The sequence below is a fragment of the Kryptolebias marmoratus genome, linkage group LG20 (genome assembly GCF_001649575.2).
Source record: "Kryptolebias marmoratus isolate JLee-2015 linkage group LG20, ASM164957v2, whole genome shotgun sequence".
Lineage (NCBI taxonomy): Eukaryota > Metazoa > Chordata > Actinopteri > Cyprinodontiformes > Rivulidae > Kryptolebias > Kryptolebias marmoratus.
The window spans coordinates 1776820-1801759 of NC_051449.1; the positions used below are offsets into that span (position 1 = coordinate 1776820).

The window sequence follows — 24940 nt, forward strand, 5'->3', positions numbered from 1 at the left end:
GGCTTGAAATTTTCATGATGGACTTTTTGGTAAAGAAAACTGTTCATAATCCGTCATCGTTTCTTAGCAGGTATTTTTCTAGCTTTGTGCATTTGCATCTTTTAGTGCTGAAGGTGAGTTTTAAAGTGATACATCCATAATATGATGCTAAAAAAGGTTGTAATATTTAATTACCAGTTATTTTTCCTCTTTATTTCAACGTGTGCTTTTTTTTAGATGCATTTTATCGTCTTTGCTGGTTTTTTTGGGAGGGGATATTTGCAGCTGTTTATAAAAGTGTTGCAGAAACTGCTGCACCAGTCTGACATGTTGGGTATTTTTGGAAACCTGTGAACGTCGTAGTAAAAATGGATCAAAGATGGCCTGCAGAGAATGCATGAAGTTCTCGAAGGTTAATGGAATGCAGTCACACAGACCAGGAAGTCAGTTTGTTGAACTTTTGTGCTTTTTGGTGAGTTGTTGCTTGAAACCTGCGGTCTCGCCCCTGATGTGTTTCTGTGAAAGGATGGATCACTTAGATGGAGTTTTTCTTCATGCACCGCTGAATCTGGATCTGTGTTGGAGCCGTTTTACCCTCGGGACGTGTGCACTCTCACTCTTTCCCCTCTTCTCCTGTTTTTGTCCTCTCTTAGCCTCCCTGGCTGTGTGATATTTCCTCTCCTCCACCACTTTACCTCCAATTTCCTTTTTCCTCTCAATCTATTGCTATAACAAGTTCTGCAGGCTGATGGAATCTAAATTTAGCTTTTTTCTCCCCTTTTTATTTTGCAGAATGTATACAAAAAGGTCAAGATGAGAATAGCTTTCACTTAAAGCATTAAATATCCACTGGGAGCCAGTTGGAAGGTCAAACGTGGTGCACCTTTTAAAGTTCAGTGTAACAAAATATAGAAATGATGTCAAAGAGAAGTTATACAAGCAGAGGGAATGGCCACGCAAAAATAAAATGATGCATAAGAATCGAAAAACACAAAAAATGATAAAAACTCATCCCTCCAGAGGTCCCTCATGTGTACTGAGCAAGAAATTCTTTTTTATTTGCAGATTTGGACCGACAGAACTCCCGGTCAATCGTAATTTAATGTTACAAATTCCTCATATTTTGCTCTTGAATTTGTTATCCTCGTCGTTTAGAGTTGTTTACAATAAGGAGTGTATGCTCCATATTTTCTTTACGTTGTATTTCTGTGACAGAGCTGCAGCGCCACATACAGGCCTGGCATAGTTACTGCAGCATTTTGGGTCATTTTCTGCGAGTTGATAAAAACATGTCTAAAATCTGTGCTGTTCACGCCTGATTTAAAGGCGACAGATCCACCAGCCAACAGACATATCCTTCAATAAACAGATAAATTCTTTCCGTCTCATCTTCATCAGCTGAAGGACAAAGAGTGGACCCCCTGTCCATCCTACGCACCTTACCGTTTGTCCATCTTATCAAGTTTAAGCTGCAACAACGGCTTAAAATACGCCAAGAAACTGATAAATGTTTGCTTAGATTCAGACTACAGAATTACTAATTAATGTTGATTTAAAAAGATACATCTGAGAGCTTTTAAAAGGGTATTTTTATGATTTAGTATATAATCATGACTGTTTTGTTTTGAAGATGAGGACAGGTTTGTCTGCAATTCAAAGCAGATTTGTCAGCAAAATATTTCCTAATAAAACAGCAATCCTTCAGATTTTTAAGTAGCTCCAGATGATGTTCTTTAGCTGAGCAAGATAAGTTTGTGAAAGCAGACTACCGTTTGTTCCCCTCCAAATGGCTTCTTTTTATGGCTTCACTTTGAGGCACCTTCAGGTCGGATGTTTAGCAGTGATGCTGTGGAGAAGAGCTCCAGTTTATCCTTCATCCTGTCTCCATCCATCGATCACTAAAAAGCCCAGCTGACTGTTTGTCATCTTCACCGTGGCACCCATTAAAGCTCAAACTGAAAGCTGGAAGAGTTATTTCTGTCAGGGTTTGTTGGGGTTCAGGGGGGTGTTGGTGCCACCCTCCAGTCAGAATCACATTTCTCTTTTCTGTTCAGATGGGTTTGAGGATGTTAATTAGTGTGGTGTGGGTGCAGCCCTGGACATCTAATCTCCTCACAGTCCTGTAATTGTTGCTGTGTGTTTGTTGTGATGTGAATATTACTGAGTCTGACTCGACCACAGTTCATCAAAGATGCATTACTACTAAATGTCTGCTGTTTAATTTAGAAATTTCTGGGAGTAAATGTAAAAAAAACTGTCCCATCCTTACATCCTGTTAAGATTTTTAAATGCTGATGTGTAAACTGTAAAGAAATTTTTTTTTTTGATTTAAAATCTCAGTGAAATGTTTAAAAACATCACGCTGAAGTCGCGTCTTCATTTTGCATCTGCTACAATAAAAACCAAGCATTTATTCATGAAGTTGATTTTGTTTCGGAGCAGAACCGGGTTGCAGAGGAGCCTGGGACAACATCGCCTGCTGGGAGCGAGCCGAGTTTGGAGAAACCGTCACCATCCCGTGCCCTCGAGCTCTCAGGACGATATTCGGCAGAAACGGTGAGCAGCCATTTATCAATGAAACAATGTTTTCTCAGTTTGATTTCTTTATCTGTTGCCATACTGCTGCCTGAGATGGAGTCGATCGTATTTGTCTCAGATTTACCATTTATATCATTTTACCCTTTGACTTCAGAAGGAAAAGGGGAATAAATTATCATCATTTTCTGCATCATTCTGCCTGGATTTCCACTAAATTAGTTTTTACAGAGGATTTCTTGTAACTCAAGGTTTAAACATCTGCAGATCACTTTCAGTGTATTTAAGTCAGTAAGAAGATGAATTAAACGGCGAAGACTTTGTCCTTTTGTCCCGTGAATTCCCCTCACTTCCCGCCTCCGTCCCTGGGACTCTGAGTGTTCGGTCAGTGGTTTTCTTTCTGAACTCACATTTTTCCAGCTAGTGACCAAATGACGGTTTAAGTTTCCGCTCTGACTGAGGCTCAGTCAGCGCCCAGCAGCTTGTTTCAGAGCCAGAACTCACTCTGCCGCGTTTCACTGAAAGATTTTACAGAAAGAAAGCAGAATTATTACAGAAACTAACCTTCGACATCTGCAGAAAACTGGACCCAGGTCTCTTTAATGTGACTGTATGTTTTTATGATCTTGTTATTGATGAAAGTGTTGAAGAACCAGGAAATGACAGATCTTTTACTTTTTTATACTTAAATAAAGAACCTTTAAAAAATCTTAACACCTCAAATAAGAACACTTAAAATAACTTGAATATTCAATATGATTTTTGCTTTGATTTTCTCTTCGATACAAGCTTCTCAGCATGGAAATGTTGCCACAAATGTCAAATAAAATATCACCTTTAAGCTGCTCTAACTTCAGAGAATAAATCAATGAATCAACTGATTTAATTTCTTTTATTTTAGACACAATGTTCATTCATTATTACCAAAAAGCAGAAGCTAAGAAGTTCAAAGGACAATTAGACCTGGAAGAAATCCTAATTTTTATATTATAAATATTGTAGTTATAATTTTTACCTGTGTTTGTGTGTCTGTTATCAAAATATCTCATGAACTACTGGACATATTTTAATAAAACCTGCAGGTAGTAATCATTAGATGGATATTTACAACTGATCAACCTTTGGAGTCAACATGACTCAAGACGGCCACTACAGGCAACTAAACTTCAAAAGGGAGGAGGGGGGGGCGGCGTTTTAAGGAAGAAGTGTGGTTACTTTCACTCAGCAGGCGAGTGATGCTTTCAGCGTTTTACAGAGCATTCTGGGAGTTTCTGAAGGCAGCTGAACTCCCGGTGCACTGCAGTGATTTTGGCAGTGGGACCTGCAGATAATGTCCCTCTGCTGGACGTGGCTCTTCTTTAAAACACTAATTAAACTGCTGTGATGGGTTTCCACCAGAAACCTTCCACCACTTCCACAGCAAAGCCTTTATCTTTAGGTAAAACAGATACCTGCAGGGAAATGACTAAATAAATACATAAAGCTCCCCAGCACAGATCCAACCTCGTTAAAAAGGTAACTTTTGGCCACATTTTTATGTTCAAACATTCAGAAAATAATCTTGAATAATTTTCTGAACGTTTGAACATAAAAATGTGGATTTAGAGGTGAAAACAGAGTTTTGGCACAAAGATGGTGAATTCTGAACTAAAAACCCAGAGAAGAACAAAATAAAAAGTAAGATTAGGCAACTTTTTACTCATTAGTGACTCAGTTTGTGGTTTGTTTGCTGCAGAACGCTCGTTATTTATCTCCAAATGTGTCTGCTGGACTTTAGGAGCTGTAAAAAATAAAATGCATAAATGCAACAGATTTTATTCCAAAGTAACTCTCTTTTGATTGACTGATTAATCAGTGCTTTCATGGCTTGATTCCCTGAAAAAACTAACTTTTCTTTTTAGGTTTTGGGTTTAATTTCCCTTACTTAGCTCAGTTGTTGGAAGGACTGCATCACCCAGCCTTCCTCAGGGTTTCTGCATCCTCCAGTATCATCATCATCCTCATCATCATCATCATCATCAGCTCTCTGTAACTTCATTTACTGCAGGCTCCATTATTCTCAGTTCTTAAACGTCCCGTCATCGTGTCCGTCTTCATTAGTCATCCTTCAGGGACGAGTTTAGTTTCTGACTTCTGTATGTTTGACTCCCACAGCTTCAGTGATGCTTTGATAAAATTTCTACATCTTTAAGGTAAAAGCATCCCTCTCAGAAGCTGCAGAAACATCTCTTCATGCTGAATGTCACACAAAGAGGTGGTCTTTAACAGCTCACTGAGGACAGTTTAGTAAATCTGACTCATGTTGTAATCTCACGGGAAATTAAGAGAGATAAGAGAACATTTCTTAGGAAATTCAATAAAATGTCAGACATTTAGACATTTTCAGTCAGTTTGACATTTTTCCTGTCAACCTGTCTGAGCCTCAGAGCTCGGTGACCCATTATAGCCTCTTTTTTATCATTTTGACACTTTTATATGTAAAAACAATGTTTTGAATCTCTTCAATATGTTTCTTAGGTCGTATTTCAGGATCTGAGTGTCTATTTATTTATTTTTTGTTAATATAGTTCAGTTTTTCTTCAGTTTTTGTTTGTTTTTCAGCAGGTCAAAAGTTTCTGCATGAAACTGAAAACTGACCGTTTTCCTGCTTTTCTCCATCACGGTTCAGTTTCACATCAATGTTACAAACTTACCACAAATCTGCTTTCATCAAACTGAATTTTATCTTAATTTAGACAAAAAAAAACCACCTTTTCCCCTTTTCAACAAGAAAAAGAAGTGGAAATGTTTACTCTGATGTCCGGACGTGGATTTTACCTGCTTTAAAGAAATTCACCCAAAGGAAACTGAAAAAAATCTATGAAGGAATGCATATCGCCCGCCAAATTGTTTGTTAAAACTTTAAACAAAGATCAGTTAGCACTCAGAGTTTGTGTTGGGAATCACTCTCAGCTACTGCCACACAAAAAGTTACTTTAATATCTGTAAAACTGACAGTTTTAGTTATTTCTGTGTTTGCAATATTACACCCAGTGACTACTTTCTGGCAGTTTCAGTAAAATCCATTCACTCAGTGAGTGATCATGTAATTGCCTGTAAATATCGTGGTTAAAGCCTGGAAAAACAGTTATTCACCGTCACACAGTTTGTTTTTGGTCTTCATATTTCCAAGATTTCAGCCTGACTCCAGAGCTGGTTTGTCTGCGAAGTCCTCGGTGTGGAAGAGGAAACGTGTTTTCAAACTTTACTTGATCCGAGTCGTCAGTCTGTGAGCTGCTGCTGTTTCTGTTCGACTCATTTGGTTAAATGAGCTGTTTAAACTCGTAAAAAAACAGGTTTTGTGAAACTGAAAACAAGTAAATGGAAACAATAAAATCTAAACCAGGCTCTCAGATCTTTTTCTGCTGTAAGACGTCATGGAGCCTCATTAAAAAGTGTCTTTTTGTTCCTTTCAAAGTGACCTATTTGGGCTTTCTGTGAATGTCTCCTCTCTCAGGTAACATCAGCAGGAACTGCACGGCAGCCGGCTGGTCGGAGGTTTTCCCCAACATCAGCAGCGTGTGCGACTCGGACCCGAGCCAGGACAAGGTGCCGTTCCCGTTTACCACCTGAGCTCTGATGAGTTTGGACCTTTAGTGGGCTGTAATTGACAAAGCCTGCAGGGCTGATTGTTAATTAACCCCAGTCTGTGTTTCTAAAAGGTCAATATGGTGTGAAGCATGTGAGCGGTTTGAGAGCGCCCGTCTGTCGGCCGTCTGCGTCACTGAATGACACCATTTTCACTTCGATGTTGGTGTTAAACTGTTGTCACAACATGTCTAACATCAGCTCTTTACCCCAGGAGGAAGTCTCATTCAAGGCCTTGCATTTCATAAAGGCATGCATATCGCCCGCCGCCTTTCATGCCAGTATTTTAGACTAAGATTGTCTTTTTTTGAAAATAACTCCAATTTTGTGCCGTATTTTAAGACTCTGCGTGATCTGTTGGTGTTCAGATGTTGCATCTGTATAAATGGCTGAGTTGCAGCCATTTTTGTTGTTTGAGGTCAGATGGCTGTGACAGGGTTGACGTTCATCCATTCATCAGTTCATGCTCGGAGTATAAGCTGGGGGCCAGTCTCAGCGGCTACCATTGTTGTGTTTGCTGTGGCAGCCATCTTGACGTGGGTTGATTTCAGAAGTTAAGTCGTAGACGTTCATCCAACCACTACGTCACACGTGTCAAACTCAAGGCCCGCAGGCCAAATCCGGCCCTCTGTAACGTTTCATCCGGCCCTCCAGTCTGGGACAAATCGAGTCTCTGATTCTTATTTTGCTTAAAAAAACTGAGCCTAATTAGTGAAGTTTTCTCTGACAGTGACTCAGAAGCCAACAATAAATAGTTTTAATTTCTGTATGATCAGGTTTTTGTTGATGGCTTTTTATAAAAATCTGTTTTAATGTTAAAAACTTCATTTAAAAGCTGAGTGAGGCGTAAGAAATGACTTCTAATGATGTGCTTTTTGAAGTTTGATCTATTTGTCTGTGTTCATTAAAGTCTGTTTGCTCTAAATTCTGTATAATCTGTAACTGGGAAAAGGTCATTGATATTTCTATATGAATGATTTGACATAATGCATCTAAAATCAAGGTTAATTTATGTAATTTTTAATAAATATTGATTGTGATTGGCCCTTGGCTCGGACCAAATTTTTAATTTTGGCCCCTTTGCGTCACTGGGTTTGACACCCCTGCACTACGTTCTGAAAGTTTCAATAAAATCCGTTCAGTGATAAATGAGATATTTTGCTAACGGCACAGAAACAGGCAAAAACATTATCGCTTCCTTGAGTGGCAGGTGATAACAAGGCCTGCTAAAAAACAATTGTCCAGATTGTGCATCCGCAAACATTTTCTCCAGTTTGTGTGAATAAAACTTTCAGCTGTGATGATTAACATGAAAGATGAAGCAACTTTTGACCTGAAAGGTGATAATATAATAGCTGTCTGTCATTAAACTTTAATAAAACTCTCATACAGAAATAACTGGACGCACATCAACGACTCATTAACCTTTGGAGTCAATCTGATTCAACATGGCCGCCGCGGTTTGGCTGATTCATCCTCCATACAGACGAGGAGCACGGTGGGCAGTGTTTGGCCTTTTTTGGCCCCTGTTGTGGTATTTGCTGCTCCCCTGTGCTTCCCCTCGCTGCGTGGTCCCGTTTGGGTCACATGTTCCTCTGAATCGGCCTTTGTGTTTGTAGAACCTCCAGCCGGCCTCTCCTCTGTGTCTCTGCTGGTCCAGTTTCTGCACCAACCAGCCTAAAAGCCACTTCTGTCAGAGGAAAAGCAGAGTTTATGTCTTCTGTTTTTAATAATTATTACAGAAAGTCTCGTTCTGGTTTAAGATTTAGGAGCTTAAAAGAGAAATGATAAAATGCGCATTAAAAGAGTTACGAGTCGTGATAAACCTGAAACCAAAGAAGCTAAAGGAGTGTGTTCTGATTGTTTTAAATTGTTGTTTTTTATGATTCAAACTCCTAATACCAGGCTGCTCGAAGAAGTTCACGGGTCGATGTGACTCGTGTTCCTCATGTAGGTTAAAACGGGGTTTTTTTTCTGAAGCTGGTGGAAATTTGCCCTCCATCATTTCAGCTTCCTGTCAAACAAACACTTTGATTTTCTCAACAAACAAACTAAGAAAAAAGAAATCAAACAACGTATTTCTGATGAATGAGCAATCACCGTCGAATCTTTCTTTTCAAGAAGCAGAATGTTTTATTTTCATGACATTTTCTCATCAGCAAACATGTTTTTTTTCCTCCTGCAGCACAATTGGTTTAATGAATCTGAGTATCTGAGACAACAGAGACCAAACATTAAAGGGAAGCACCAAAATGGGATCAGAAACCTTCAATATTCTTTAATGACAATCCCACGCAATGCCTCAGACTTTAATTATAAAATGGAAACACAAGCTTTGTTCTACTGTCACAGACAAAAAAACATGATTCAGATCCTTTTTTTAAAAAAACAATTTAATTACTCATGTTTTGATTTGAACCTTTTCTGCTGCTGGAATCAGTTTAAAGGTTAAGTTTCAGGACAATATGTTTACTTGTATGTAATGTTTTTTATTTTTTTTTAGTTTCAAACTGAAACCGCCTCAGTTGTAGTAAAGAGCAGGGTGTGTGATGATTGACAGCTGTGATTGACAGCTGCTCTGAACAGAGATGTCACTGAGATGCTGGAGGAGCTTTAAAAATGTCAAAAGACTATTTCAGTTTTCATCACGAGGTTTATTGTCTACATTACAACAAAAATCATGACATTATTACTACTGTGAATAAAACTCAGGAGCATTCTTGTATTTTAGATATTTTAGATATATTCTTGTATTAAAACAGTAATAGAAAATAAAATACCATGAATATCTGCAGATAAAAGCACCTAAATGTGCAGATAAACTCTAACGCTGTGTTCATATCAGATAAAAATGATCTGAATCCAACTTTTTAGTTTATGACAGACTGAACAAACCCAATTTTTTTTCTAATCAGACTCAGGCCGCTGTCATAAATCGGTCACACATCCAAAGGTTTTTCTTTTTTAAAGCGATCTCAGTCTGAACGGTCATGTTTCATCCGTCATAATTCTGCACTGGAGTGGAAGCAGCGAGATCTCCTCCTCCTCCGCAGTTAATGAAACAGTTTAAACACGCTGACATGTAGCATCCATATTTCAGCGCCCTGTGAATGCAGGTGGCTTCAGGTTTTAAATTATTATGTGAACGGCCAAACAAATGATTTGGATCTCAGGAAAAAATCAGCTATGAGCATCCAGACCTGCAGGCATTTCAGCTCATTATAGATGACTTTCTGCTTCGTTTTTCTGTCAATTTTCCTGAAAATATTGAAAGTCGTTGGCTGCAGTTTTTTGGGCTTGTTTAGAAAAAGTAGTTGTTTACATATTTTAGGTTTAGTCCTGTTTTGTTGGATCTGTATCCACTAAATAAAAAGGCCTGGTTTGTCTGGCGGATGCAGCATCAGCAGGAAAACAGGCGGGATCCTCCCTGCTTGCTGGTCGGGTTGCCTCGTTTCCTTGGTAGCTGCAAATATCAAATATTGACCAAAAGCAAACAGAAAAAACTGTCATATGAATCTCTAATAAAAAAAGTGTGGGTTGGGTTGCTTCAGCTGAATTCAGATAAACATTTCTACAATATGAAAGTCATTCGTGTGAAGAAAACTGTTTTTGTTTTGTAAGCAGTCACAGATTTGAGTGTTTTTCTCCTGAAATCACCCGTCTGCTTTCCGATCTGCTCGTGGTTTTAGTTTTATTTGATGTTGTGTAACTGCAGCTTCCTCCTGTTTGCGTGTTTTTGCTTGTTTTGGGCTGAACCAGCCACTGACCTGTCCTCTGTCTCTTTGTCTTTCTCCATTAATCCTTTCCTTTCTCGACCTCTCACCTCGTGTTTCTGTCTTCTCTGGTATTTTCAGCTCAAACCAGCAGCTTTTACTGGAGGCTGATTCAGTCAGATTTGCAGCTGCAACCAGGAATAACAATTAAATATTAATGCTTGTGCTTTTAAATTACAGAAAGAATATACTTCAGTCGTACTTTAAGCTTTTAAAGCAGTTTGCTCTTTAACCTGTTTAGGTTTGATAATACAGGATGATTATTGCATCGTTTTTCTATTTGTGCAGATAAATAAAGCTGAAATCATGGAATATAAAAACTAAATTACCTTCTTGCTGCTATTAAAGTCTTCTTAGGTTACAGGATCAAAACTAAAAACATTTTATGGAAAACAAGGAGAATCTGTGTAAATGTAGGGGACCTTTTCTGACGCCGTGGTTTTAAAAAGAAGCAGATTTGAAGGTAAATCCTGTGTGTCTGTCTGCAGCTGGTGTTCTACGTGGTGGTGCAGACGTTGTACACTCTGGGTCACAGCCTGTCGCTGATCGCTCTCACCACGGGGAGCGCCATCCTCTGCCTCTTCAGGTATCTGCAGAAGAATATCCACGCAGTGAAGGATTACTTGACCTTTGTCACATAATTCGCTGGATAGATCTGACCAGGGGACGCATAATTTTAGCCTTTTTCTTTTTTTAAATTCCAACATCTGATGGAGAAAATTTGTGAGATCATGAGTTTGGGAACATGCAGTGTTTTTGTCTTTAAATCAATTTAAAGAAAAAATATATCAAGTTATTCACATGCTGACCTTTTGGCTTTTTTTATTCAACTTATGAATTTATGCTGAATTCATTCTTTAGTTTCTTATTTTTATCGCAGTGTGAAATTTACAGCAATGGGTTACGATTTAAAATCACTTTAAATGGAATCATTACTGCTGGGAGAGTTTTGCATGTTATTAAAATGACCTCCAACACCTGATGAAGTGGCTCAATTAAAAACAAAGAGTTAATTACAGAAACCAGAGCAGCTTTGGTTTCAAAGTGTCCTTCTTTTGTAACATTTGTGCAGGAAGCTCCACTGCACCAGGAACTACATCCACCTCAACCTCTTCATCTCCTTCATCCTGAGAGCCGTGGCCGTGTTAGTGAAGGATGACATCCTGTTCAGCCGGAGCTCGCAGTGCTCCAACCAGCCGTCTCTGGTGAGAAGACAACCTCCAAACCTGCTCGGCATGTCTGCAGGACATGAAGCTGCACACACGTCCGCCTCTCCACCGCTCAGGCAGGAAAAGGAGGCTCAGGACATACATGACAGTCATGACCTTAGAAACACCTTTTAAAACTCACACCCACATATTAGAATTAAAAAAATGAGGTCTCAGTGGTCATTCAGTGGACAGCATTCTGACAGAAAGCCTAAATGTCAACATTTTACACAAATTCATCCCCAACCTCAGCTCTTTGTTTCCATCAGGTGGGGTGTAAAGCCAGCCTGGTGTTTTTCCAGTATTTCATCATGGCCAACTTCTTCTGGCTGCTGGTGGAGGGCCTCTACCTCCACACTCTGCTGGTCGTCATCTTCTCTGAAAACCAGCATTTCATCGTCTACATGTTCATCGGCTGGGGTAGGACGCCAAAATAAAAGCATGAGTTATTTTCATGTTCTTACAGGTAATAAATTCTCCTCACTGGAGGTCAGAAAATGAGCGCACAAGCAGAAAGACGTTTGCTCCAATTATTCCTGCGTTTTTAATGTTGCAGACTTTCTTACAAAGAACTCCGGGAGGTTTGTTTGATTTGTTTCTAACAGCGTTTAGGTGGGTGGAACGTGTCTGAACCAAGAGAAAGTAAAAAGGTTCGGACTCTGTTTCCCAGCAGAACTTTTCTCTGTAACGAGACAAACTCCTTCATATTCATGTCTGAAGATCAGTAGATGTGTTGAAATGCAAACATGAAGTTTGATCTGGGTCTCTTTCATGCAGGGATCCCCACCGTCTTCGTCTCTGTGTGGGTGACAACACGGATTTATCTGGAAGACACGGGGTAAGAAACACTTCCAACCAATCAGCCGTTAGCGTTTCCAGATCTCCCTAACAGCCAGATCTGCAGGTTTGAGTTTAAAACAAACAAAAAAAAACACTTCTGCCTAAATGTAAGCTGATAAAAAAACAACAAACCTCAACAAGGATGGAGAAAGAAAGCAAAACCTGCAAGAATCAAGAGGAAATTAATTAAAGAATGAATTTAAACTGCTTAAAATCATTTTTTTACATCTTTAGAGCTCAGATGAGGCAGAAAAGCAGATTAATTCACAAAAATCATCATTTTGACTTCATATTTCCTGCAGGAATATGAAAACAATCACATCAGTGCTGCAGTCATTTAGCCACAAATTGTTGGTTTGTTCAGTTTGTCAGTAAAAGTCTAACAACTACAGTAGTTTCAGGCTTTTTGTCTCTTTATAAGACTATGATACTGGCTGAGGAGGGTTTCCTGATAATGACCTTAAATTGGTCCAGGAGTTGAGGAGTTTTCGGCTGACTGCTGACGCTGAGACGAACTGACAGGCAGATTGTCGGGACGTGGACTCTGAGCCTGAAGGAGAAGCTGTCGGTTTGTTGGCCGATCTGCTTCTCTGAACCTCGCTGCGGTTTTTTCTTTTTGACCATAAGAGTGAAGGAAACACGAGTTAAAGTGTCTGAACTCGAAGTCCAGCTTAGAGAGATGCTTCTTTAGGCACCGAGTCAAATATTTCTCAAACAAAACTCAGATTGTCAGAGTCTCAACTTTATATCTGCAGTCATTTCATGCTAATTTAAATTTATCGTGAAATAAAATCAAAGTTTGGAATTCTGTTAAAGATTTATTATTTATTAGGTCTATTTCTTTAAGGGACCTGTTAATAAAACAAACTAGACAAAATCTGACATTTAAATAAAACACTAAAATAAAAAAAGTGATATTTTAGTGGAAAAACTTAAGTTCTGAAACTAAACTTTTGTTTCTTTTTGTTAAGAAGCAAAGTTTACAGCTGGAAACCGGAGACAGAAACAAACCTCCCAATGTACAAATAAAAAAATTTAATTAATTTGTTGTTATGTTATTGGGGGAAAACCAGCTGAAATATTTGGCAAATGTTTCCAAATCCACAGGACTTGTTGTCCATGATGAGAGGAATAAACACAGTTAAATGTATTTTAATCTTAAGTATTGATCTTTTGAAGCATATTTTTCTCATTAAATCTTAAAGTAGAACTACTTAATAGCAACTTTAAGGACCAGAAACACCTCTGATGAAACAGAATAACTTAGAAACTTAGATTTTAGACATTTGAGAGACAAACGTCTTCTTGTTCAAACTGGAAAGCCTTTATTCCTCCTGTTGCTGCTGGACCGACTGCATAACAAAGAGAGATTATTGTCTGCAGGTGCTGGGAAAGAAACGATAATCCCATTCCCAACTGGGTGATCAACGGGCCAATCGGATTCTCCATCATGGTGGGTGGAGGTTGTTTATCTTCATGTTTGTTTACAGGTGGAACACCTGAACACTGCAGGCGGGAAAAGGTGATCAGTCTCTGAAATCAACTTTTTTCTTTAATATTTAACTTTTATAATCACAGGTAATAAATTTTAAGGACAGTTTCCAATTTTCTGCTTTAAATATTTGCTGTATTGTTTATTTTACTTGAGCAGAATGTCTCATTTATGGGATTCTTGTGTGACACAGCTGTGCGTTCAGTAGAATTTGTTGTAAAATCTCCATTTCCTGCTGCTTATCAACAAAAAGATGTTCCAGTTGCATCAGTATAGACCTGAGTTTTGTGACGTTTGGGGTTTAATGAGGTTTGGGTTTGTAGCTTCCTGTAGCTGTGGTGTGAGGCGCGAGCTTTCCTCGTCTGAAGGGATTAAAGTCACATGACTTCCTGCTGACTGGAAGCTCTCCCAACCTTTAAAGGTCTCCGTGAGTTCCTCCCAGCAGGTAATCTGGGTCATCGCGCTGTAAGGAGACACATTTAAGCTGCTGCTATAGAAACATGAATGTCATTTTAATCATTTGTAAAGCTTTGAAAGAAAACACATTCCAGGATAACTAGATGTTGTTTTTAACAATAACATCAATGAATTAGGACTGGAATTGATGCTGTTTTCTTACCTTATTAAAATTGGGCATCACTTTTTGATAATAGGAGTTTTAATTGTCAGCACAGAATTCATATCCATCCATTTATTTTCTTTACCTGATCAATTAAAGACTCACGGGGAGCTGGAGAGGTGGGGGTACGCTCCGGATATGTTGTCATTCCACCATAAGGACACAGAAAGACGATTATGAATCACGCTGGGGTCAATTTAGAGTTTGAAGCACCAGTGACAACCTGCGACTAATTTGAAAATTCAAGCAACCAGATTGTGCACCTCTGTGACTCCTGTAAGGAACCTGGGAGACATTTTGGAGACTCCATCCTGAATGCCGTTCAGCCCAGTGAGATCCTACCTTTACCATGCATCCATCCAACCATTTTCTGTACTTGTCTGATCATCTCCGGTCAGATTGTTCTTCCACCACATTGTATTTGCAGCTTTGGTCATCACACACGTTCTGGGTAGAAACCTGGAGCCATCTGCCACAGGTCTTTGTACCCCGGTCCGCTTTGGGCCCACCTCGGCAGCCTCCTCAACCCCGATAATATAATCTACTGATGTACACCTTTAAACTGAAGACAAGGTGTCTGTAATTACCTTTCACATCCTCTTCCTCTGCAGTGCTGCTGCTGCTGTCTGATGATTCCTAGAGAAACAAACACACAATCAGTTTGTGTTTGACTTCTGCAGACAGGACTCAAATTGTGCAGGATACACACAAAAAAAGCACATCACAAGAGGGGTTATGACTGGCAAAAAACAGGCCAGCAGGGGGCATATCCTGCCTTACTCTATCATGTCATAACAAACCAGGAACATCTGAGAATGGATTAAACCAAGACAAACTAAAGTGGAATCATTTCAGGATCCAAAACAGACAGAATCAGTTTTATTCAATGCTGCTAATGTGTATTAATATGAGCAAATATTAAGTTAAAATCAAGACTCCAACTCCAGCTGCTGTAAATCTTTAGTGTTGACTTGAAACCTTTTTTTTTTTAGCTAAAGCTGACTTTTCTTCTGCCTCATTGTGTGCATCACACAGTATGGATAAATATCAGCTTCTCGTCTCTTTGTGAAACCCAAAAGAAACTTAATTGGAAGAGGTTTATCTCCACGTCTGAAAAACGGAAGCAGGCAGACTGGTTGTCATCTCGAGGAGAGCTGCAGATTGTTTGGTTATATTTATCCACCTGTCTGTCTCCCTTTCTGTCTCCTTTCGTGAACGCTTTCACCGGAGCAGTTTTGGATTTCCAATTAGCACATTAAATGGGTCTAAATGTGCATGTGTTTAATGGGTGCATGGGTGTTTCATCCTCTGATTGTATGAAACGTCAAAGTCAGGAGATGGTTTAGTGGGGGTACGAATGGACCAGATTCTGTTCAGGTTCTGGGAGCTGGGGCTTTTCTCCAGGGGTCAATGGGTCAGAGGTGGGGTACCTGCACAGGTCACCAGTTCATCACAGGGCAACCAATCAAACGCACACGTAGTCATCAGTTAAACTGTTATCCATGTATATTTTTAATATAGAGTATAAAAAACATGGTAAAGACTTTTAATTTGATGTCATGAGCAGTTATGTTAAATTTGCTTCTTAGGTTGTTGAAAATTGAAGCTATAAGAGTTTCACAAAATTTACATCCAACTGTTTAAAACATGTGACATCACACTCTGGATAAAAGTTCAGTTTGTTGCATTTTTCTCACTGGTGTCGTTTAATATCTCCTGTCTAAAAACTGTGATTTTTCTCTCAAACATCCAGTTATTTATTGTTGTTCTTTTAGGTCAACTTCATCCAGTTCATCAACATCATTCGGATTCTGGTTCAGAAGCTGCGGTGTCCCGACATCGGAGGCAACGACCAATCACAATACAGGTGATTTACAAACAGCACCACAGATAAATAATCTGGGTTTTTTTTTGCCTACATAATAACACTAAATAAGAAACATTGATAATCTGTGTCAACATTTATGTTACTGAGCAAATGCTCTACCTGTTTCATCTGCCTATAAATAAAGGTTTTAGTTGAATGCATGAGAAAATATAGAAAAAACAGATCAACAGAGACTTCCAGAACGTTTTTTGTCTTCCAGCTGTCCAGGCAGGTAAGAATGATGTTAACGCTCATTCAACAGGACAGGATTTGGTGATGCAGCCTTTAAACACCGAGGGTAAATCCTTCGTTTCACCGTTCTCCTGTCCGAGTCTTTGCAGTCAGACGTGGTGACTTTAATCTTCAGGCAGCTTTAGCCTGCGGAGGAATCTGAGGCGTGTCGAGTTGTCAGGTATTCTTACGTCGTGCAGTTAAGGAGGTCTGAGATTTCAAGGCAGGAGGTGATGAAAAGCTGAGATATATCCGGTTTGTTCGTGTTAGTGCAGTAAATAAAGACTGAGCTGACAGGGGAAGTGTGATACTCCAACATCTGATTTTAGCTTCTTTTCTGGCATTTTAAAAAACAAAAAACATCTCAGATGTCCACAAATATTACATCTACTTTACATGGAGGGATCCAACGTGACAAAAACACATCATTGCTGCTATCAATACTGAGTCAAGAAATCCTTCATTAATATAGATCCTATAATTGCTAACAAATGATTTTACGTCCAGTTGCATCACTTCCTGTCAGTTTGACAAACGTTTTCATTAACAGGACGTTGACACGAGTAAATTCGGTGCAGAACAGTAAAAACTTCCTGTTTGAAACTCCTGGGTCTGTGTTTTTGTCTCAGGAGGTTGGCCAAGTCCACCCTGCTGCTCATCCCTCTGTTTGGGATCCACTACGTGGTCTTCGTGTGCCTCAGCGAGTCCATCGCCGAAGATTATAAAATCTTCTTTGACCTGGCACTCGGGTCCTTTCAGGTGTGATAGAAGGGCTTTTTTTCTTTCTGCACGCCGTCTTTTGCACCTTTTACTCAATTCTGTCATCTTTTTGTTTGTTTGTTTTTTATTCCCAGGGTTTGGTTGTGACCATTCTCTACTGTTTCCTGAACAGTGAGGTAAGTTGTCTTTTTTCCCCTTTAGTTTTAGGAGATATAATAATAATAAAGATTGTGTAACATAGTCATTTAAGAATCACTTCATTTTGATCTGGTTTTGGCGAAAATATTTCATGGGCAGGAATTTAGTCTAGAAGTTGTTTGTCTGCAGATAAAATTTGTCATTATTAATTTAGTTTAATTTTGAAAGCAGTTTACTTTGGTTCATTGTTTTAGGCTTCACTAAGCAGCAGAATCAGGAGGAAATTTTCAGATTTAGTGGTTCACAGACAAAGTGGTCTACAAACCGTGTTAGTGCTCTTTCCAAATGAAAAAAACAGCAACAGTTTTTATTTTTCCAAGTAATTCAGACTGGCCACACAACTTTATATAGCAGGATCTGGGCTTTAGGAGCATGCTCTTAACCCTCCTGAAGCTTTCAAAGGAGAGGGAGATGAAGAGACGTAGAGAAGCTCTTATAACTTCAGGCCAATTTGACCCAAAGGCCATGGGAGGGTTAAAGAGGGAGGATTTCTTTTTAATGTCACCTCAGGGAAGCTTAAAAACATATTTTCTAAACTTTGTTTCCATCAACCTTCTCTGAAGCAGTGGTCCCCAATCCTGGTCCTTGAGGGCCACCATCCTGCAGGTTTTCCTTGTTTCTCTGCTCCAACACCTGATTTAAATCAATGGGTGATTAACAGGCTTCTGCAGAACATGAAGAGGTGATTTAACCTCTGAATCAGGTGTGTTGGAGCAGAGAAACAAGTAAAACCTGCAGGATGGAGGCCCTGAGGACCAGGATTGGACACCACTGCTCTGAAGCATAAATTCAAAGCAGGCATAAAGAATACTGATGGCAGTATAACAGTGATAGATTAAAAAAACACTGTCTAACTTTTATATAATTATTGTTTCAGGTTCAAGGGGAGTTGAAAAGAAAATGGCAGAGCGTTTGTCTGAACTGCCACCTGAGCAGAGCTCGTCATTTCAGCAGCAACTTTGCCTCCAGGGACGGTTCGGAGCACATGATGCAGTTTCACCGTAACTCCCGAGCTCCGTCCATCCTGCAGTCGGAGACCACCATGTTGTGAGGAGAAAACGCCCAGAACAGGTTGACCTGGGTCAAACAGTGTTACAGATCTGAAAGGTTGTGGGAGTGCTTCCTGCGTTCGGATCCACTGTTTAACTTTTTATCTCATGGTTCATTGTTTGAACAGTTAAAGCATCTGGAACCTCATATTTAAATGGATGTCCTAAAGGTATAACAGTTACCTACTTGAATGTTCTTATTAAACTTATAAATAATGTAAATTTCTCAAAAATTTGAATAGTGCTACTCTAATTGTGTTGAAATATGTTAAAAACTATCAGCTTTTTTTTTCTTGTAAAGATTTCGTGTCATCAATACTTCTGGCCACCAAACCAGATTTATACAGGAAACTTTTAAAGAATTATAAAAAAATGCTAATAAATGTTCTCTGTGATGGATGCTGCAGAGGATAAGGAGGGAAGGGAGGCCATCTTCCCATCGGAGGGTCAGGGGTTCGATCTCCTGAACCCCCTGTTTCCCCTGTTTGGTGTGTAAGTGAGATATAAAAATGCTGTATATAGGGTGTAAAATATATATATAAAGCACTGTATGAATGTATGTGTGCATGAGAAACTTTGTAAGTGCTTTAGAAGCTGGAGGCCATGGAAGTGTGGACTATTTATCAGCCTCACAAAGTGTAAAGGAGCAGATCAGAGTTTTACTGGCAGACGCTCGTCAACATCAGCTGATTGGAGATTATTGTGTAATTTAAGGCTTTTATGACTGAATTGTTGCAAAGAACCTACAACCTGCAGTAAGTCAAAGAAACCTGCAGTATTTATTTAAAGGCGATGATATCAAAAAGTCATCAGTGTGAACAGGGGAGACCAGAAGAGTCTGTGATTGGTGGTTTTTGTCAAACTGATCGGCTTCCTTCAGGCTGGATGACGACTCTGGAGCCAGAACCTGCATGTTTGCTGCAGGATTTCAGACACATATTAAGAACACAGCGGGCTCCATTTTACTCATTACAGGCCCAGATAGGGCAGGGGTGTCCAATCCTGGTCCTGGAGGGCCACCATCCTGCAGGTTTTCCTTGTTTCTCTGCTCCAAAACACCTGATTTAAATCAATGAGTGATTAACAGGCTTCTACAGAACATGAAGACCTGCTGAAGAGCAGGAAAATGACTAAAACATGCAGGATGGTGGCCCTCGAGGACCAGGGTTGGACACCCCTGGTTAGAGCCATGGTTCTCAAACTGTGGTACAAGTACCATGGATGGTACTCAGGATCCCTGATACTCAGAAGACATTTTGGTCTCAACTATTTACAAATTAAATAACATGCTAATTAACCATCATAAACTGAACAGTGATGTAAAGCTTAAAGATATTATGCAAGTCAGATTTAATGAAAAGTTGTTAACTTTGTTGCTCATTATTGTGAAAGTTTCAGAGAATCGTGTTGGCTTTAACAGAGACCTCGTTTATCGTTCAATCTGAAAACCTCAGGCATAAAATCAAGTGGATCCATTTTATTATGAAAGCCGTTTCTGTTCAGTCACCTTTTTTAGCTTCACTAATGAGCAGAATCAGAGAAAAGTTTTTATGTCTCCACTGCAGGTACTTAAAGAGGTGATTTTCAAACTTTCTCCGTTTTCTTTCCAGTTCTTCTTTTTTCAGCCTAACTACACGACTTTATCGCTCACAGCGGCGTGTTTGACCCAGGTCAGCACAAGAGCTCAGTTTGTCTGAGCTCGTGTTAAAAACGCTGCTGTTTACAGTCGTTTTTCTACCATTTCAGAGTCTGTTCAGGAAAATACATCACTTTAATGTACATTTAATGAACTGCTCTTGTTAAGAAGTGCTGTGCATGTTACGATTCTTTGTCTGTTTTGAATATTCTGCTCACTGCTGTAAAACAATGTGATAAAAATGTAGTTTTTCAGACTAAAGATGTTATTTAATTTAAAGGGGAGCTTACAGAATGATTTCAAACATCATCTTTTGCTTTTGTTTATTTTGGAAAGTTGGAACTAGTCTGCACACATATGGGTTTTCTAAAGCTCACATGAAACAAAATACTCGAGTAAAAGTATTAAAACGGAGGTTAGTTTTACCTCTGTTTTTACCATTTAACATAAACCAACCTTCTGTTCCTTGAAAGCCTTAAATTTGTTGAACATTTGGACACGGTGAAACCAATTAAAGCCCTTTAAACTCACAAATGTAAAAAGGTTACGGTATTACAAGCTGTACCTTTAAATGATTAAAATGCTAAACACCATTTAAACTGTGCTTTAATTTGTTTTGCTTCAACATTTGAACCATTTAAAGCAGAAATGTTTGATGGGGACATAAAAGTCTTTGGAACAGCTCAGCAGTGTGTTTGCCTTTTTCATTTCTTTTTCTAAATGGCTGTCAGTTTGTTTTGGACTTTAAGGTACTTTACGTTTCAGTCAAATTAGTAAAAACCTTTGGTTTCTGCTATTTATTTTACATGTTGTGTTAAATTATTTCCATAGGACAAAAAGAATAATAATTACTGACACTTAATCTGAGGCATACGCTGTAAAACCACCAGCTTGTTACTTTTTCACATTTAAAATAACTTTTAATGACATTTATTTAATGTCTCGAGTGCCAATAACTTTATTTTTGGTTGGTTTCACTTTTAATCTACCTAAATTTAATTCCTGCTTAATATAAAAGAGACTGCTTTTGTTATGCCTTGAAAAATGCCATTTAACACAAATTAGATAGATAGATAGATAGATAGATAGATAGATAGATAGATAGATAGATAGATAGATAGATAGATAGATAGATAGATAGATAGATAGATAGATAGATAGATAGATAGATAGATAGATAGATAGATAGATAGATAGATAGATAGATAGATAGATAGATAGATAGATGGGTATTTTATTCAAGTGGCAATCAGCCCATTTTAGTAAAATAAACTTTCACAAAATCACAATCATATATAAACATCTAATGGGTTTTAAATGGCCTCCGTACTGGTGGGTAAAAAAAAATCTGCAACAAAAATAAACCTGAGTATCATCTGCATAACAGTTAATATAGACTATAGATTAAGTTTGTTGAGCTTTGCAAAAATAAACTTAAGCTTAAAGGGAAAGCGTGCTTATGTTTAATAAAATAAAGACTTTTGTTTAGCAGTTGTGTGATCCCAAAAAGCAGAAGTTACTTCCTCATATTGATGCATTTGACCGTTTTATTTGTTGCTATTAGGGTTGGAAGATGATATGAATAGTTTTACTAAATTAATATTTTCTTTTTCCACTTTTTAGTCCATAAAGAGAAATTTGTTGATCACCTTTTTGTTTTTATCAGCTGCTAAGTGAATAAATGAAATGTTTCCGTTTTTATTCTGAATATTAGAGGCCGTAGCAAACATTTCTGAGACATTTTTGAAAGGTTTAAAGGAAAATAAATGGTGACGTTGTATTATCCAGCTGTACGCCTTAAGAGAAGTGTTGTAAACTTTGTCACCATGTCACTTCATCACTGGACATGTAGAGAACAAGCAGTCAGGATGAGGAATTCATAATTAATGCTGAGTGTTGTCTTTTTAAATTCATGTATTTGTACTGAGACACCATGAATGTCATGTAAAAGCTGATTGATAAAAGTTATCTTTCTAAGCACTGCACTGCGTGAATTTTTCTTTTTTAACATTTTCAGCAGCTTGGCTTCCTGACAGTCAGTGGAAACTCCTTCAAATTAAAATTAAACTATTGTACTTTTTTTAATTTAAAAGACATGTTACATGTTAAAATGATTCTTTCATTGCTTTGTGCATAAACAAGTTATTTAGCTAAAAGCTCATTTACAAACCTGATTCTTGGTCAGGATTTTCAGACAGGGAAAAAATGGAAAAGCCTAAAACAGGTAATATAAAAAGAAAATTACCAATAAAACTAGACTTCTCTGTCTCGCACACAGTTTAATTTAATACAAATAATGTGAGGAGAAAAGGCTAAAACAGGAGAATATTTCCCAGTTTCAGCTGTAGAAACCAGCGGGCACATTTCTGAAGCTTTAGTTTGTCAAACAGCCTTTTTGACTCAATATGTTTTTAAAAATTGCTGCAGAACAAAACAAAACTGAAACTGAACCGTTTGTTTGGATTGGCTCTCTTCTGGTTGCAGCTTCAGCAGATCAACATCAACGTTTGAGTCAAATAATGTTTTATTATTTATTTTAGAAGTTATTCCCAGAGCATAAAGTTCAGTAATAATCTGTCAATAACTCTCCTTATTTCTGTCAGTCTGGGTCAGAACCTACCAAGACACAATCTTTTGTGACCAACTAATAAAAAATAAATACCTCACTGATTTAGGCGTTTGTTGGAAATAAGAGGCTGTAGAGCAGCTGGTTCATTAACTGGTCATCACTAAGTGTGTGTGTCTTAATAAAGCAGAATTTACCGGTGTGTGTGTGTGTGTGCCCTTCTGGGTTTGTCAATGGAGCTGTTGCCGTTTTTCTGCTCTAAATGTAGTTTTTATTGTCGAGCAGAATTCTGCAGCTCGTCCCCCTGAACCACAAGGTGATGAGTCATTCATTAAAAAATGCACTTTTAACGTATAAATACAGAAAAAACTGTTATTTATAAACTAATGCTGCAAAATGAGATGCTATGACTGCTCGTGTTAAAATCCCTTTTATGCAGGCACTCAGCTGTGAATTATGAGCTATAAAAAGATTATATATATATATATATATATATATATATATATATATATATATATATATATATACATTCTGAGTTTTTATACTATAGTATTTGTAATTTTTCATTTTGATTCTGACTTTTCAGTTAAAGTAAAAAGAAAACAAAAATCTTCAACCAGAGCTTTAAAATAAAGCAGATTTTCTGCTTAAACTCTGACAGAAAATCCAAAACAGCTTTTAAGAAAATGCTTTGGACCAAAAAGAGAACTACTGCCGGTTTTCCCTGATCTTCCTCCTCCTCCTCCTCCTCCTCTCTGGTGTCCTTCCCATGTGTTGGATCCTCCGTCCTCCGAGCCCCGAGGCGCCGAGCTGGATGTTCAGTCATCTCTGAGACGACGGGCTGCTTTGATTGGAGCTGACAGACTGACTTGAGGCAAAGACGTTACTAATTGGGAAGGAGAAGATGTGCTGTGTGTGTGTGTGTGTGTGTGTGTGTGCGTGTGTGTTTGTGTGTGTGTNGGTTACGTTGAAGACAGGACTGAACTCCTAGCTGCTGGCTGTTGACACCAACCGTCTCCATACCCGATTCTTTATCAGCCAGCAGTCTAAACAAAGCTTTCAAACCACTAAAGTTTGATTCTTTAACAGAATAAGAAGTAATTTAATCCCTGAAGGCCAACTGTTGGTCAGTCCGTGTTTCAGGTCAGTGGAAAAGCCTCGAGTCCCAACATAAGACATGATCACGAGACGTAATCGCTACGATTTGATTTTCTGTCAGTTTATTTATAACTTTAAACATTGCACTGTACCAAAATGAATAAACTCTGGGTTCAAAATTCAGTTTTCTTTCCTTTTTATTCATAAATGTGACAAACAAATGGTGGATTTTAAGTCTGTGCCACCGTAAAAAGATTATCTTCATTAAATTTAGCAGCTAATTGTTCCATCTGATCCACGCTGATTATTTTAACCTTTTATTATTCATTTATTTACAATCCTGCTCCAGTTGTTTCAGTTTTTGCAGGCATTAATTATAATTCAGCTTGTATTCCTTCTAGTGCACACAGAGTACATGAAGCCTGGAATGAAACGATGGTGTTTTGGTTAGTTTTAATAAAAATGACCAAATCTTTGTCAGCAAATTGTAAAAAAGCAGAGGTGAGATTTCAGCTTGTTCAGTCTATATCAACACGTGTTTGCCACTGGACATATTACATCCCCCTACATTCAAAAAGCATCTTAACAGGAGTTAGAGCCAGTTCCTGTGGTCTGAAAGCTGGTTTGGTGTCAGCTGGTGTGATCATGTGACAGATGTGACGGCGGCGTGTTCCCAGGAGGAGACGGCTGGATGACTACAGTCTGAGTGCTGACTGACTCTCTGCACCTCAACACTTGCAACAATCAGAGCCTTTTTAAACTTCTACAGTTGTACTACAAGATGTTTGTTAGGGTTTTTTAAAGTTATCAGCCTTTGTGCTCATGTGTAAAACTGCCTACGTGAGACGCGAAGGTCAGACGGCGGGCGCCACACCATCCGGCTCGCCCAAACAGAGATGTGTTATGGTTAAGCTGTGTTTTTGTTATGATCTGGACCGGCTTCAACCCCTTTTTTCTTCTTCCTTTATTAAAAGGGAAAGCCCAAGTAAGCGGGCAGAACTTCCTGGACAGCACGCCGTTAGGAGCTGTTGGGAATTTCTCCTCTTGCGAAGGCCTTCACAAAAGACAACGAGCCTCTCTGGTGTGATTCTTTCTTAGCAGGTTGAATAAATCAAAACCCTGACAATGTCAGTCTGCAGTTTTCAGACACTGAACTGATATTTGTGCGGATCGTTCTGTTCTGTCTTCTTCATGAGTGTGTCCTCATGGCTTTATGTTTTGGCTTTATGTTTTGTTTTCAGGGGTTATTGTTTCTTTTATTTTATTGTTGTTCAGTCATCTGGGTTTTGGTTTTGTTCTTGTGGTCATTCTCACCTGTCAGTAATTGTTCTCACTCACCTGTGCCCACTTCACCTGATTATCCTCAGTGCTTAAAACCCGGTCACTTTCTCCACCACGCTGCTGGTTCATTGTCGTCTCTCGTTGTCTGGTTCCCCTCGCCTTGCCTCGCCTCTTTGTTTTGTTTCCTTTTTGGATTTTTGCTGCCACGTTCTTTATTTAAG

General features: G+C 38.7%; 1 protein-coding gene across 1 annotated transcript in view; it reads left to right on the plus strand.

Annotated features, from left to right (window-relative positions):
- Positions 1 to 19217, plus strand: part of vipr2 (vasoactive intestinal peptide receptor 2) — a 33321-nt gene extending 14104 nt beyond the window's left edge. The window contains exons 3-13 of the mRNA XM_017429514.3: positions 2422 to 2535; positions 6011 to 6102; positions 10403 to 10500; positions 10987 to 11119; positions 11392 to 11542; positions 11900 to 11960; positions 13346 to 13415; positions 15849 to 15940; positions 16801 to 16930; positions 17026 to 17067; positions 17967 to 19217. Of these exons, the coding sequence (XP_017285003.1) occupies positions 2422 to 2535; positions 6011 to 6102; positions 10403 to 10500; positions 10987 to 11119; positions 11392 to 11542; positions 11900 to 11960; positions 13346 to 13415; positions 15849 to 15940; positions 16801 to 16930; positions 17026 to 17067; positions 17967 to 18140 (1157 nt within the window). The 3' untranslated portion in view covers positions 18141 to 19217. The remainder of the gene's footprint in view (positions 1 to 2421; positions 2536 to 6010; positions 6103 to 10402; positions 10501 to 10986; positions 11120 to 11391; positions 11543 to 11899; positions 11961 to 13345; positions 13416 to 15848; positions 15941 to 16800; positions 16931 to 17025; positions 17068 to 17966) is intronic.
- The last annotated feature ends 5723 nt before the right edge of the window (positions 19218 to 24940 follow it).